The sequence below is a fragment of the Lytechinus variegatus genome, chromosome 10 (assembly GCF_018143015.1).
Source record: "Lytechinus variegatus isolate NC3 chromosome 10, Lvar_3.0, whole genome shotgun sequence".
NCBI classification, from domain to species: domain Eukaryota; kingdom Metazoa; phylum Echinodermata; class Echinoidea; order Temnopleuroida; family Toxopneustidae; genus Lytechinus; species Lytechinus variegatus.
In genome coordinates, this window is record NC_054749.1 from 6,714,552 (window position 1) to 6,732,278 (window position 17,727).

The 17,727-nt window shown below is 36.6% G+C and overlaps 1 protein-coding gene across 1 annotated transcript; it reads right to left on the reverse strand.

The window, feature by feature from the left end:
• Window positions 1–1,462: 1,462 nt before the first annotated feature.
• On the reverse strand, window positions 1,463–17,313 carry LOC121422218 (5-hydroxytryptamine receptor 7-like). The gene is made up of 5 exons (XM_041617125.1): window positions 16,296–17,313; window positions 15,160–15,303; window positions 6,575–6,928; window positions 5,046–5,349; window positions 1,463–1,942 (listed from the first exon to the last, which is right to left on the reverse strand). Exons 1-5 carry the CDS (start codon window positions 16,545–16,547, stop codon window positions 1,686–1,688), a joined length of 1,311 nt encoding a protein of 436 aa, XP_041473059.1. The 5' UTR covers window positions 16,548–17,313; the 3' UTR covers window positions 1,463–1,685.
• Between the last annotated feature and the right edge of the window lie 414 nt (window positions 17,314–17,727).

A 17,727-nucleotide genomic window follows, 5' to 3' on the forward strand; every position in this document is an offset into this window, starting at 1 on the left:
ATCCGTATAAAACCAACACACTAGAACAGTGGCGTAGACAGGTCCTTAGACCTGGGGGATAATCCCTAGCTGGGTCATACTTTATATATATATTCATATATATATATATATATATATATATATATATATATATTCATATATATATATATATATATATATATATATAGATATATATATATATATATTATATATATATATATATATATATATATATATATAATTAATATAATATAAAGAATGAAGGAGATAACGTACTCGATAAAAACATAATATCATGGGCCAAAGCAGACGAGTTAAAGATAACAAAATAACACGATCTGCCTCTCGTGTGTCTTTTAATCACTTTGCTTTCAGCAATAAACAGGGCATCCAGTAATAAACAAACTTCCTTGCACATTTTTCATGGCAGTAATCTTTTGTTTGATTAATGACAATGAGTAAAGATGATCATAAGAGGAATGTCATTTGTCGGATGTCTAGTTATCATCTTGGTCATGACAGTCCTGCTAAACATGATCTAGAATAACTAGTATTCCTTATTTTACTAGTATAGTAGTATACTCTTTTAAAAGTAGCGATATTGTTAATGATCAAACGAATGAATCAACAACTAAAGGAATAAACAAATAAACAGCCAAATAACTAAAAAAATATCAATTACAATTATAGTAATAGGGGTAAAATAAAAAAAGCTCAACATTATATTTCTTATCCACGTGCAGATATGCGGACACTAAAATGATAAGCACACTCTGTTTAAAATTACCATGATTACAAAGGCTTGATTGAATTAAGTATGGAAATGAAATAAACCTCACCGGGTTGTCGGAAGTAAACTGTATAGATAGTAACTTGTTATAATTTCGATTCATTTCTTATTATGTACCTTGTTATGATGATTATGATAAAAACATAGGTAAGGAAATGTAACAGTTTATAACCTTCAAACCTAGAAGACTGCGCAGTATGTGTATAGGTAATTTCTTATTAATTCGTTTGAACAGTGTTAATGTGTTATGAAAGCAATTGCTCTGAAAGGGAGTGATTAAGCGACACTTTCTTAAATCTGTAATGAAATATTTTGAACTTATCTCCTTTGCAAATACATAATTATTATAAGGAAATGTACTTGGTGAAACTCTGAATAACGATCCTTAAATGTATATGACGACGAAAGACAGTTGTTATTACTTAAAACTTGCAAGTTGTAAATGCATATAAGATGATTGACTCTGAATAAAAGTCCAATTTTGATCATGTTTGTCATTGCTGTACGTTATGATTATTACTGCTATTATTATTGATTGATTTTAACTAGCATTCATTGCTTTATTACTGTATAGTTTTGCTTCTTCCCCCACAGAAACCTGGGGGGGGGATGATTGTACACACCATCCCCCCACCTAAAATTCTGGGGGGATGCATCCCCCCATCCCCCCCGCTATCTACGCCCCTGCACTAGAATAATGTAATACTACTAAATACTTTTTTTCTGCGCTTTCTCACCGTGAATGACATCGCTGTCACTGTCCCCCCCCTCCGGAAAATACTGAGCTTCTATTATATACACCGACATGGACCTACAGCAAGACAAGGCTACCGGATATAGCAAAGACTTGGCGCTAAACCTCGCATAACAAACCACACCAGAATGATCTGATGTAGTTCAGTCTGTAGCATCGTCCTCACCCCCTCCGGAAAATACTGGCCAATCGGGTACGCAAGGCCTTCCAATCAATCCGACAACCAATCAGCGAGCGGTATCTAGCGCGCACGCGTCGGTTCATGAACGAATAAACGAGTGGATCGAGCAAGGAGTTAGAGTATCCAAGCCACATACTGACCACGCCCAGCCAATGAGATGGATCGATCGGTATAAAGCAAGAATGGATGATGAAATATGGCGTCCAGCACACAACGGTCGTCATTACCAGAAGAATACCTAGAGATGAAAAAGAATTCAATAAATATCTGAATTTTCGAGGAAAAAAAAAACTAGGACATGCTGAATGAAATTCCATGAGTTTGTTCTTTTTATGAATAAAGTGCAACAACTAGCCGACATGTGTCCTCAACTGAATAATAGACTGCACGCTTTTTATAATTAGATAAAGTTAATTTGTAAATGTAAAATTGAAAATGTTTTTGCTTGATCAAAATAAATAATGCATTTCTCTTTTTCACCCGAATAGGTAAAAAAAAAACGAGGTCGCGTCGGGAATAGTATAGAATTTTTGAGAGCTAAAATGAATTGAAACATCCTTGACTACAATTAAGGTGAAAAAAAGAGAAACGTAAATAGTCGGAGATGTATTTTATAATCAATAAAATGCACATAAATATTGTGCACATGAGCTAAACTAATGTGAAAATGTTATACTTTGTATAGTTTAAACATACAACGGAGAAAACGATGAATGCAAATTTATGAGTGATGAAACGAGGTTAAAGTACTCATTTAATGAGGTCTAACATAATAAACTGAAATGTTAGCAATCAAGATTATTAACCAAGGACACATCAAATTCGAGGCGGGCAGAGAGTCTAATAAAATTATATTAACGATCCCTCGTACTATTCTCATATAGGCCTACATGTACATGACCTGTCAATGGAAAATGCCAGGTTCGAACTTTATACTGTGTAAAAGCGTTGATATACATGTATAGTGTTATCTGTATAGAACGACTGGGGAGGGTCGAAAAGCATTGTATCAGTAGCGTATACCTAGAATTTTCCACAGGGGGGGGGGAATCTTCTCCCCAAAAATTTGACAAGCAAAAAAAAAGAAAAAAGAAAAAAAAGGTCTTCAACTTCAGAGGGAGGGATCACTTGTGACTCGTGGGGGGGGGGGGGGGCAGGGAAAGGTTCCTTGCATGTGTTGTGACTCGTCAGGTACGCTAGTGCATTGTATCATTATTATCAACAATACAAAGTTAAAATCTTCACGAGCAATCTGTAATATTTGTTACCCCATGAAATGCATGCGTACAGTATTAACATAGGCTGATCCAGGCGGGGCACAAGGGGTACACGATTACACCACGTACGCCCCCCCCCATGTTAAGATTTGCTCATTGAGCAAGCCCATTCCAAAATGCTGGATTCGCCACTGGTATCAAATGGTATAAAATTGGAAGACTGGAAAGGGCGGATGGATAGTCAGATTACGTCGGAGATATTTTAGAAATCGACATATATAATAAGTTCATGAAGGAACACAAATCATTCAAAAAAAAATTTGAGGTAGAGCCCGAACCCAAATCATCGTCTAATCTTATGTAGAAGAGAAAGTTAAAAAGAAGTGATGGTGTAGTGAGAGACAGAGAGGGTGGGGGAAAGAAGATTGAGAAGAAAGAGGAGGAGAGAGAAAAACGCATGAAGAAGAAAAACCTCAATTTATAAAAATTGATATATCAATTACCCCCCTCTAGTATTTAGGCCCTACACCTATTTTTTGCGATATATATCATAGAGCGTATAGCCCCCTCCTATTTACTCCAATTACATCGTGATACTTGTAATAAAATTCTTAAATGTTTTTGTTTAATATCGTGCAATATTTTCTGTCATGCTTGATATTCATCAATTAATGTCCATAATTCTCTTAGTATTTTCAAAGTTGCACTCGAACACTGGTGGATCCAGGGGACGGGGGGGAGGTGTCACAACCGCCCTCCCCTTTCGAGAGGCACAATCAAAATTTGTAATGCTAATATATCTTTATAACACAAATGCCCCCCTTCAAAGCGAGTACCTTTTGTTTTGTTCTTTTTGGTCGTCAAATTTTCCTCGGGGAAAATGTGCCCCCCTGGAAAATCATGGATCCACCCCTGCACTCGAATGTGATTAATTCGACATGAATACGCGATCATGGGTAGGCATTCGATTTCATATTGCAAACACGAGCAATCGATAAAAGAATTTTCCTGGTGTGCAAAACCATGGGAGTAACGACAATGAACGCTGACAGGGATAAAACGCTATTTTCACTGGCTATAAAATTAGTTGACGACCGGAAGAAAATATAATAAGAAATGAAGTTGAATTAAACACTACTGTCAGTATTTGAACGAGTATCAAATATTTAAATAAATACTGGATGTGCCGTGGCCGAGTGGTCAAAGGCGCCTGGCTATACATGGAAAGTCCGGGGTTCGATCCTCGGCCGCGGCACCTATGCCAGTCAGCAAGGCATTTTAATCGACAATGTTCATTTATCCTGCATTCAAATAAATGGAAATGTTATATGCATTATTGGTAACTCGGTGTACACTTGTTTACAAAACAAATAAGGTTGCTGTTGCTGCCTGAAGGCTAATCCGAATACAATGTGCATTATTCAAAGCAAGATATTTCCTAACATGTTTAAAGGGATTTTTTTTCCTAAAACGGAATGTCTAATACAGAACATTTAAAGATCTCTACGAATAATGCGAATGCATGCCTCCTTATGGTATAATGGGTATTATACAGACAAAATGTAAGAGGTATTTTATGCACCAATTGTCTTTTCCCTGTAAGATTTCATATATAAATGAATTAATATCACACTTAATCTATTCCTTACTTCATCTTATATTATTTCTTGGTCGTGGGTGGTTTGTGGACAAGTTGCCCCCAAGACCCCCCACCCACCTTGCCCAATCTATACGCCAGTGAATGTGACATATCTTTACTTGAGGTATACGGTGTTTTCTTTAATGGAAATCTGAATGAATTATGCATTTGTACATTATATTAACAATATATTGTTCCATTAGAAACTGATTTCACGTATGTCCTATCTAGGCCTATAAACAAAATGAATTTCATCTATGTTTCAAATAGATTTAATGTATATATACATATATATATATATATATATATATACACACACAAAATGTTATTTTTTGACCACGAAACGGTGTTCAATTAATTAAATTCATGTCCATGACCAATTACTAATTTATCTTGATAGCATAAATGAAATAATTTCAAAAGTAATTCAAATGCTAAATGGAAAATGCCCTAAAGAAAGAAAGAAAAGAATCTATTGGACCTACCTGTGACGGCCACCCGTTTATCCGCACTGAGTTTATCCAATTTGTAGAGAAGTTGCTGTCTCTTCTTCTTCTTTTTCTCGGGCTTAGCGATCACGTGTTCTTTCATTCCGACTCCTCCGGTCACCTCGTCATCTTCTGTGACGTCATAATCGGTAGTTCCGAGATCGTCCGAAGTCTTTGGCCAATCGGCCGAGGACAAGCCTTCGTTGCTGACCACGTCCATTGAGACGTTGACCACGCCGCTATCACTCGTTTGTTTGCTGTTGCTGCTCTTGCCTTTCTTGAATGCAGCGTGAGATCTTAGCTAAAAGGGACAATAATTGATCACATGTCATGATGCTGGATTCTTAAAAGTAACTTTTATAAAATTTAGCATTAATAAAATATCATGTGAAATTCTGCACAACAGGTATTCTCTGTTTAATCATGACAATTAATCACTTTGACAACTGGAACAAATCAAATGTTGCAATGTCTCTTGGCTCTATGTATTTCTGTAACAATCATGACGAGTTGATAGATATTTACACACAAAATAAGTATTTTTCATCGCTCGCTACGGCCACTCATTTTTTTTCTAAACAGTGCCAAGTGTCCAACATTTGGTCCCTACAAAACTCTTTCTTTCTTCCACTATTCATATCTTGAATGGTATATTATGTATAGCTTTTTATGAAATACAAACGTGCGAGCGAATGTGTGTGTGTGAGAGTGTGTGTACGAGGGTGGGTGTGTGAGGATGTGCAGTAGGGAGTGTAGTAGGGAGTGTGCAGTAGGGAGTGTGTAGTAGGGAGTGTGCAGTAGGATGTGCAGTAGGGAGTGTAGTAGGGAGTGTGGGGTGCGTGGGTGAGTGAAACATATATATGTAATCTTCCTCTTGAAGGCTTGTAGAGTTTCTTATTTGATTTGACATAATTTTTATATTAACATGATATTGAGGTAATTTTTTTTCTCTTACAAAAAAAAAGTTTCATATTGTTATAGACATGATAGAAGAGAAATATGGCGGTTTGATTTCATTTGTAATCATTTTTAAAATATTTGTAATTTAATTGATATTGATATATTTATTTGTTTGACTGTTAATTGCTTGTATACATGCAAAGAATCTTTATTTATATGAATTGTGATTGTCAACTTATTGTTTTGAAAGAGGAAGAAAATAAAATATTATTTAAAAAAAAAAAAAAAAATGTGCGAGTGTGTGTGAGATGGTGTGTGAGGGTGTGTGTGGAGGGGTTAACAAGGTGCAACATCACTGGACATCACACTATTTACAGTCGACTCCAGGGTTCCGTAACACAAAGATTAGCGATCAATCGCTAAATGAACTCACCAATCAATATAAATGTTACACGCGCATTAGGTTTAAAATACTGGCCAGCGCCCAATCAGTGCGGTTCTTCCATATTTGCAATTCATGGCAAGCCTTTGTGTTACGGAGTCCTGGTCGGAGAAAGTATTCGTATTGATTTCATGATCGATTGGCTTGAGGTCGGTATCGTCAGTGTGACCTATACGTCATTTACCTGCAATTCCTGCCGTCTGATCGTCCATATGACAGAGATGTACGAAAACGTCATGATGGGCACCGTCACACCAAAGATAAAGGTGAACCAGATGATGAAATAGAGACAATCGTCCCACTTCGGCGAGCAGTGGTGAGTATCTGGGTGGAACTTGAAATCGGAGAGGAACTCGAAGGCCGGAGGAAGGACGTTGATGATCGGGAGGAACCAGCAGAAGGCGATGAAACCAACGGCGCGGCATTTGGTCGGGGGAAACCTGTTTGACCAGACCACGGTCAAGTAGCGGTCCACAGAGATGGCGAGGATGGTAGTGAAGTTGGCGAAGGTGAAGAGAACGGCGCCAAAACCATTGATCTAAAATTTCAATGATAACAATAATAATAATAAATACATTAGAGAGAGAGGGTCTTCCCCCATCCAAACCATTTAAACTGATGCTTTGAGTTTGTCGCTGATTTTCATGACTGGTATAATCCCGGATAATTATCCTTCTTCAAACAGTTAAAAAAAGAAAAGGTATGAAAATGACATGACATACCCCCGCTTGAAAGAACACAGTGTCACACAGTGGGATCATAGTGTGTTCACATAGTGGACTATATGTAGGTATTATTCACTCTGTTAAAATGGTAAAAAAAAAACAGTGTGAAGATAATTTCCCACAGTACTCTGTAAAAACTGCGGTGTTAAAACTTACACCAATTGGTGTTAATAGAGGATCACACCCTGAGGTGTTAAAATTACACCCTAGAGATTAAACATAACACCAAAGAGTGTAAATGGAACAACAAAAGGTGTTGTAATAACACCTATAGGTGTAAAACTAACACCACCAATTTAACACCGGTGTAAAATAACTGGTGTGGTCCTCTATGTACACCGGTTAACACCACAGTTTTTGCTGTGTAGAAACCTCGACAGTGTGACTGTTCACAGAGTGTTCACATGGTCGACTATGTGAAGATGTGATCCACACCGTTGAAACGCTCAAATTAAACGGTGTGAAGATACTTTCACACTGTGGACAGATATACGGTGTGACTGTTCAGTGTGTTCACACGGTCGACTATGTAAATATGGGAATCACCGGGGGAATCACACTGTTGAAATGCTCAAATTTAACATTGTAAAGATACTTTCACACTGGACAGATCGACAGTGTGACTGTTTACAATGTGTATTCATACGGTAGACTATGTGAAGATGTAATTCCCATTGTTGTAATGCTTAAATTTCACAGTGTGAAGGTGATTTCACATTGTGTTCCACACTGTGGGACAATGTGTTCTTTCCAGTGAGAAGGATACCCCCAGTAATCACATTTCTAATCATCACAATTATTGTGCAAAAATTGTTATTTGTGAACCATCAAGACTATCAATTTGAAAAATGGCTACATGTTCAGGAAAATGAATCATGCCTTTCGAGAAATTATATCCTTTGACCAATTTTCTTTGAATGTGATTGCATTTCATTTTCATACTGTATTCTATAGGATAACTCTTTTGACAAAAACTGTAGGTATTTTTTCAGTCTTTCTTTGAAACGGAATCCTATGACATCTTTTGTCGGATTTCTCTTCTTTTTTTTAAAATAACTTTTTGCCCCTTGAATGTGTGTAAATATCAATGTATTCAATGTCGTGGTTTGTTGTTTTTTCTCCTACTATAATGGGGTTTTTTCAATTAAAAAAAAATACAAAATTGTATACAACCAAATATAAGATCAATATCTCTGCACATTTCAGTCTTTGGATATTATTTTTCAATTGGATTGAAAATAGATAAATAGGAACATTAAATACATTTTACTATAAGGGGGGGGGGGTCCTGCTCTCAAAAGTTCGCTGTATGAGTATGTGCTTGCCGATATGATATAATTATGAACTGAGAGAGACTATAGTGTCTGGAGTAACAATTACTTCTGCATACACGTGCACGATTCGTTCATTTTCATATTGAATTTGGTCGCTTAATAAAGAGAGTCGCCAGTAATGTGTACCTATATCATTATATGAAATTGAAAGAAATGCCTAAAAGAGTCACTGACGAGAATATGACTGCACGGGGATATCATCGACGAAACTGACAAAATTTATTTCAATTTCCATCATTTCACAATATTGAGGCACGAATCACGTCACTTCAAACGAGCCATATTGATCATGAATACATTTAACGAGGACATAATAAAAATATATTTTTTTAATTTGTCCATGGCGTACAGAGCTGTTAATAATTTGCACTAGTTTGAATTAAATTTAAGTCTAGCAGCCATTAAACAATTCACCATCTCTGCCTCTCTCTCCTGAAATTGTAACTATACGACAAATTGAGGGCGATGAATCTCGCCTCGCTGGTAGCAAAACGCAAAATTTTCTATGCAGATTTGCACGCAAAGGTGGCGCACAATTTTTGCTACAGCATTTTTCATTGTGCCCTAATTGGGAGGAAAAAAAGGGACGAGATTTTGACAAATAATGAAACATTTGAATTTCTTCAATTTTTATCATTTCACGGTATAAACACACACACACAAACTTTAACCTGGACATATTGATCATGAATACTTTTCACGAGGACATTTCAAATTGTCCCGAAACCACGGAGCTGCTATATTAATTTGAAAGAAATTTCAGCCCTCCCTGTATAGTAAACAATTCACCCCCATTTCCATCTCTCTCCCCCTCATACTTTCCATCTCTTTCAGCCTCTCCCTCTCTTGTACCTACTTTTTCCCTTCCCTCTTACCCTCTCCCTCCCTCTCTTTATTTCTCTCTCTTTCTCCCACTCTCTTTTGTTTTGTTTTTTCCCCACCGCTTCCATTATTTCCTTCAAGTTCAGCCCCTCTACCTTACCATCATTCAATTTTCCCCTACCCTTGCATTTACAGACAAAATGAATATGAAAGGAATCAGACTACTTTTGTAGACTCGAAACGAAAAAATGACACAGAGTTAGTGCCCTTATGTACGCCTCGGCGGAAAATTTCAGGGCTGACCTTAAACAATATCCGTAGTTGAAAATAATATCCTGGCTACATCCTTCAATAATCATTGGTATTCAGAATAAGGATGTATAGGCCTACATCCCATGGTCATTTCTACGTGGTATACCGGCTCTGATTTCCCCTTTTATTTTGTTACCGAGGAAAAGGGAAATTGCCAGAAATATTTCGAACCTTGTTTGATTTATGAGCAACTTGTATACACCATACGCGACACTTCCGGTTTGTTTCAATTTAATTTTGAGATAAATTTCAGTCTGATGTTTTAGATGTGATTTGGTTGTCGAAGAAGGCCTTTTTCGAGACGTCTCGTCACAAAGGATGGGGGGGAGTGTAGTCTTGAGAGTCAATGTGATTTTATCATTTAAAGACATCCATTCTGTATTTCTTTTAAACCTGGAATATTATTGTGTAACTTTCGACTGCTTTACATAGTTTTAGGTATTTCCGGAATGATATATATCTATATATCCTTATGTATAAAGGTCGTGGGTTCGAGTCCACCCTGCATGGGCGGATGACTGAAGCCAGTGCGTTGTGTGTAAACGTCTCTCCCATGTTTCATAGATGCAGGCTATGTTACAATGGAAAACACTCCGTCCCTCGGATAGGACGTTAAATGCAGGCCCCGTGTAGAGAAGAGCCACCACCTTTGCACGTTAAGAACCCATTGCACTATTCGTATAAGAGTAGGGGGAAACCCCGGTGTAGTGGTCCACCTGCATTCCCCCCAATCAGTTATATCAGGAGGAGAGACCTGCGGGTCTTAGTGATTCAGTTCGCTTTTCGCCTCACAGGGAAAGGTGACGCCAAACAAATAATAATAATAATAATAATATATCTCATCAACTCCATTCTCGCTCAAAATCATAATTTTTTTAAAACAAACTTGATAATAGGCCTATATATATATATATATATATATACACACAATAATATAATACTACCATTATGCAATATGATACGCTGGTGCGATTCATTGGCATACCATTATAACGTATTATCTTATATTTAGAAAATAGATATCAACAGTTAAATTCGAACTGGTACTTAAAGAACTAATTTACCTCTATCCATTGAAAGGTCTTTTTTATCATACTTTCGGGAAGCTCTTCTCAATTCCAAGGGTTAATCTTTTTTCAAATATCTTTTCTACGTAATAAATGTTTTACTGTACCCTCGATGTGTATCTAAAATCACTCGGCGCTTGCCTTTACACAGGGGCCGCAGAACCAGGGGGGGGGGACTGGGGAATTTAGCCCCCAAATTTTTTCCCAAACCGCGGCCCCTGTTCCATGTATTTGTAGATGTAAACAGGTATTCAATATTTTATTTGGATTATTTCTCAATCAATGTTCAATTAAAATTTCTTGAAACTTGTCTTTTCATATAACTATAAATGATTACTTACATAGTGTGTATATACATTACTCAACCTTTTTTTGCTGGAGTTTCTGCATTTACTGTGTAATCAAAATACATGTGAATATACAACACATGAACATAATATGGCGTAATGAAATACATTAAAATCTACCAATTTTAGATTGGATATAACAAAGTTTAAACATACGTAAAATATTGTAAATACAAAGTATAGTATATAGTTAAGTTTTACAAAGTACAGAGGCCAACTATAAAAACAGAAATGCTTGAATCATAGCAGCCATAAAAAAAACTTCTCGATGAGGCATATATTCCTCCACCCCCCCTTTCCCTTCTTCAGTATTTTCATTTTTTATTTTGTTTTTATATATTTGTGATTTATTTTCATGGCCCAAAGGTATAATAAGCTACCATGATGAAAAATGAATACATAAATGAGTACTAGTAATGAATTATTTAAAAATGAACAAATGTTTGTTTATAATATATAAACAAATTTATATGAAGCTTAGATATGAAGCATAGTTACGGCTGAAACAAATCATTCAATTATCAAGGATCTGATTTGTCATTAGTGAATATCCAGGCATCCGAAAGCGTTGTTTGCAATTCTAAACTTTCGTATAGGCATCAGGCTACCACAATAGATGGATATATTTCTTTCATAGTTTTTTTTTTACTTAAACGATGATGACGAAAGTAAATTTTGACAGCTTAATGACCATTGGGTTAGTAACGGAAGCGCTAATTGTCTATTTAACTAGGACAATGTAACATGTGGTTTATAATCTTGTTCTTTTTTTTGCATTGCACGTACTCCATTCACGTTGAGACCACGAGAGTCATTTAGAAAGGGGAGGTGGATATGATATGTTATATTATCATTATATCGTATTTGGAAGAATATACGCACTCTTTACGGTCCCAATTCTTCCTAAAATTAATAATGCATATTCCGCGGAGGAAACTGAATTGAACTGAACTCAATTTGAAAAAAAAATGAAGTTGTCATTTAGATGATAAATGTAGTATGATATAAACACGTCGAGGTGACACGATACATACAAAACATGAATTTGTGAATTATAACTCCTTCTGGAGTGAAAATTGGCTAAATATATACACTATTCGCTCCAGAACGAGTTAACTGCACTCTCAAAAGATGTAAATCCCACTCCAAAACGACTGTTCCATTGTCTCGCTCTGAGGGGAGTGTGATTAGGTACCAGATTAGCTCTTACGCATTGAGAGAGTACCTTACTATATTCTATCTATCTAATCTCATCTCATCATACCACATCTTATCTTTCGTTACCTTATCTTATCTTTTTCTTTTCGTGTCTGGTACACTGCAAAAACACCGGTGTTGATTTGACACCATTCCGGAATCTATATATGTCCACACCAGAGAAGTGTTAAACAACACCAGTTTGATTTTGGTCTAACACCAGATAGGTGTTTATACAACATCAATTAGTATTAAAACAGCATCGGTTTGATTCCAAACTGGTGTTAAATCAACACCCGAGTTTTTGCAGTGTACGCTCTTCTATCCATAAGTATACTGAATGGAATTGGTGTGTATGGAGACTTCCTCTCCCATGAATCAAAGATTTTTTTTCTGATATCATGCTCGACACCACAATTTTTTTTTATCAGATTCCATTAATTTTTTGCTGAAGCCATGTCAAATCTACGGCAGAATATCATATACCGTTTGAATTCATGCCAAATCTACACCGTAGTATATACTATACACTGTTATGTAATGGTGGTTCCCGTCTCAGTTCGTTCTCTTGTATATAAAGAACTGAATGTACCCCCCCCCTCAGTTTCTATAATAATTACAGGTCTGATTTTACCATCTACCAATGCTCACACCAACAAACACGTTGAGCTATGGTGCGTTTATATATAAAGATGATCAATATTTCTACATCTATATGACTATTCTGTGGACCCCCCTCCCCGTACCACCCGCATTGGTAATCAAGAATCCACTCTCAAACGAGCCATGCACGTAAAAATAACAAGAAAAAAATCAAACATATTGTCATGGCAACCGGAGGAAGGGGAAAGCAGCGCTTTGTGTAGTTTTGGAGTAAAATTCTTTCATTCATTGATTTGTTTAAATATTATTATTGGGATTATACTGACAGTACCTGAGACTTCGTGCTGATTTAATACTACTTGGAATATTCATTAGTGGATGTTAAGTTAATACTAGTCAATTTTATTTGTTTACGCCGTAAAACCCCTTTTCTGTTTGTCTTTCTCTCCCGTTCCCCCTCCTCTCTACCTCTTTCTTTTCTATCTCTCTCCCTCCTTTTATAACTATTGTTGTTGTCTGCAATGTGTTGCTGCTTCCATGGAAACAAGCAAAAACGTTTATAATAGGTGAATGGGATGCAGAGCAATGAGAAAAGTTATGCTCCCACCCCCAAAACGTTCTTCACATAAAGATTTGCAGACCGGAAGTTGTAGCCTGGTCTAGTGCCCTGCCCCTGCGAAGGGCCTCAATTTTATAGGATGAACAAAAGCCGACGAATTACATGTTATTAGGATGAAATATGAAAGGAGAGTCACATTAAAGTCTGGGGAAATCAATCAAATAACAGAGTGACAAAAGTTTTAAATTTGTGACATCGTGCGCGCATCGCCACCATAAAATACACCAAGTAATATAGATTCCAATGAAGGCGTTTGTTGTTGTTGTTGGTTGGTCATGATTGAATATTTAATTTTTTAAAAAATGTGTTTGAAAGAGTGTTTAATTATCGTCTTCATCTATAACGCTATTTTATCATTATTGTCATCATCATAACCATTATGATTTCTTGACGTTATCTTTGTCATGATAATTTTGATAAGATACCCGTACCTATACTACATGTATATCATGTTACATGTAGAGTACATAATTACGGTCTTTTGGTAACTCATGTATCCCGTAATTCAATGCAAGTCCTTGTTTCAAGGTACTTTCCGTAATGACTAATGGCTTAATTCCATGAATGTTTTCATAGCAACTCGAGCATAAACATTTTAAAAAATGGCGAATATCCTTTCTGCTGTAATTTGATAGACCTGATTATGGTTGAAAGGAATTTGGCACATACGGAACACGAATACATATCTGAACATAAATGTAAGCTAATATCATAATCACAATAACTTCCACGTAAAATGTCATCGTGGATTGAAGGAAAAAAATCTGTCGGTGTTTCCCCTTTCCTTAATGCGGAATGTATTCTCGTTAATATCATTATTCCGCAACACGAAAATCGGATATACAAAGATGTTCGTTATCCCGAAAATTATATGAAATTGGTTCTTTAATCTGAAAATTAGCGATATTTTTCGAAGGTCTGTTAATCTGAAGAGAAAATAGCGTTTGTTCTAGTTCTTGCGAAAGTTTGTAAATCTGACGATAAACCAAGGTTTGTTATTTTGAAGGTCGAATAGTCCAAAAATGAAGTAAGGTTTGTTCATTAGATTTGCATCATTATTCATAACGGTCGTTGTTCCGTAGGTAAAATTCAATTCATTGTTCGGAATGTTCGATAGGCAGAAAATGAAATAAATTTCGTTTTTACGAAACAACAAGCTGCCCTTTGGAGCTACGAAGTACTTATCATCCATTGACCCATTTTAACAAATGATTCGGTTCCTCAAAGAACAATGTGTCACACAGAGCGATCACAGTGTGTTCACAAAGTGGACTATGTGAAAATAGTATTCACACTGTAAAAATGCTCAAATTAGAAGATGTGAATATATTTTCACACTGTGAACTATGTAAAAATATCGCTCACACTGTTTAAATATTCAAATTCAACAGTGTAAAGATATTTTCACACTGTGGACACCTCGACAGTGTGACTGTTCACAGCGTGTTCACATGGTCGACTATGTGAATATGTGATTCACACAGTTGAAATGCTCAATATTTAACAGTGTGAAGGGGATTTCACATTGTGTTCCACACTGTTGGACAGTGTCCCTTACGGTATGGTCCTTCTGCCTCCATGTCCATTAGATCCCATAGTAAGGCCTATTAGTATTTCAATGCCCAATAAAAACACAACAAAATTGCAGCTAAGCCATATTTGTCAGTTAAAACTTAAAAATGAAAGAATTACCATTTGCATTTGGCGACTTGCTACAAAACAATAAAAGCTTCTTCTTCTTACCGAGCATAGGATATCACTGTGCACGAGAAGATAACCGTTGTCATAGATGGACCAGATAGAGAAGGTCATGCTCGTGATCGTCACGCCCAGGTCAACCACGGTAAGGTTCAGAATAAGCAGATTGTGAAAGTTCTTTCTTAAAACCTGCAAGTCAAGTATAGTAAAAGTTTGGGTGTTAAACCTGACACCATACCACTCCGTCAAACAACCTACAGTTTAAGTGTATCACGGAGTTCAACTAGTTTGATATTTTCTTTTTTAATCCAGTGTGGTAAATATGAAAATGAGAAAAGTATATTTATGCAACGAAATTTCCATTTTTTTTCCAATTGTCAATTTTGTTAGAAATTTGTAACACATGTGTGTCTTGTGCTAGCTCTCCATCAAGCAGTGGATGTTCTATATCAAGAATATCAAATTCTTCAAAAATAATAAATACTATAGGAGAATGAAACCCTTGGAACGAGTTGGCTTGTTTGAAAAGAATAAGATCAGTGGAAGTCTGAGGACAATTGGACAAATATACGAAAATAATTAGCTTTTGAAAGTCGAAATTACCAATGCCATGGAGGTTCTCTTATTGACAACACAGCCAAGACTTCTCCTCTCCCCTTTGAACACATTTTACTCATTCTAAGAAACTGGTGACAATTTAAGTAAATACTAGATAAAAGTAACTAGATGAGTTGTACAAGTGTGACATCACTCATCTTGGTCGCATTGCTAATAAGGGGATGTCAACACCAATGGTGATCTCAACCATGGGCGTACAAAAAAGGGAAACGGTTGAAATATGATATTTTCCGAATATTATGTCAAAATCTATCACAAACTTGGGTTTTTGTTATAAAAATGTTGATATTTTTAACTTCTTAATAATTTTACGCGAAATGCTATATCGAGCCCCCCCCCCCCGAGATTTTGGCTCATTACGCCACTGATCTCAACATTCAAATGCTCATTATTTTCTTATTATTTGGTTATTTCTTCAATCTTTTATCGATTTGCTTCTTTGATTTTTTTCTCTTTTCACACAAGATAGCTTACTCACAGGGTTTCATTCTCCTTTAATAAAATTATATTTGTAAGTATTGATATGTTTTAAAGTAAAAATATTTCTTTAACAAAAAACTCACCTTATCAGTCAGAATGGTGACGATTGCCATGAGATTGGCAAAAAGCGCCCCAACAAAGATGATAACCATCGTGATGCCTTCGATGATGGCCACAGCCGATGACGGGGAATGGTCGACCGTCAGACCACGATTACGATCGTACAGCGTCGGTGAGACGGACATCGATGTCAGGATCGAAGCATTCTCGACATCTTCGAGCCCGCCCAACGACGTCGCGTTGGATGCCATGTCAGATGGCGTCGTAAAAATCATTGATATACTCGTGATGAAACTGACTCCGTAGTGCCACCTAGGTGGCTTTGTACTACCATCGAAGATTCGAAACTAAAATTCAAATATGAGAGATATCTCTCTTAACGTGATGGCGAATTTTCAATGAGGAAATTGTGTATTATAATTCGTCAGGCTTTGAATGAAAAACACAATGCTATCATTGCATATGATCCCCTGCCTCTCTCTCTCTCTCTCTCTCCTGCCCGCGATTCTCCTTCCATGCACGTCCTGTCAAGGAGAAGTCTCTTTTATGAATGACGGTTAGTTCGTCTTCCCCAGAAGTAAAATCCTGTTCACCAGAACTTATTGGAAACTCAGTGAAGTACGTCATGGTCATATATTAGGGTGCAATTCTAATTTTCGGGGAGAAGAGGGTCGGTTTGCATAAATTATTGTAATCATTGTCTTACCGCAACAAGTTGCCGCGTTCACTCATAAGTTTGTTTATGGTTAACATGGTTAAGAGTGCAAATCTAACTAAGATGTCAGTTCCACCAACGAAGTTACTCCAAATCGATCGATAGTCTGGCACTGGTAATCACGCGGCAGTATCTTTTGTCGGTTTGGGATTGCTTTCACCGATCTGACTGGGGTATAAGTTTGATGACTTCTGCATGATATTTCCGTGTACAGTGTCTATTTCCTGGTCAGTTGCGATGTCTCATGTATCATGTCTCTTGACTTTGAATGAACAATTCGATGATGGCCATACGCAGCATAGGGGCAGTTACCCCCAAGAAACTTTGAAAGCTTACAAAATTCACCAAAAGTATTCACAAAATCATTCACTTTAGAAAATACGAAAGTGTTCCCACGACGAGCTTAGTCAGTTTGCTCCCTCACTGTTGATTTTTTTTCTCAAAATTGCCCCCACAGGAAAAAAAATTGCGTACGGTCATTGTGTAGAGTCTTTGCTCTTAACAGGGTATCAGTTTTCAGGATCCGGGAAGCCGTTTTCAATTAAAACTTACTGTGAAACCACAACTAAAATGATATTTGATAGTCATTGTTGGGAAATATATATCGACAGAAAAGATAAAGAAGCTATTGTGCTCATCCAGCATCAGCAATACGAGTTACAGAGCCACTTGTTGGACTCCACCAAAAAAAAAAAAAATGCAGCGATACTGATTATTCACTCGCAAATAAAATTTTATTT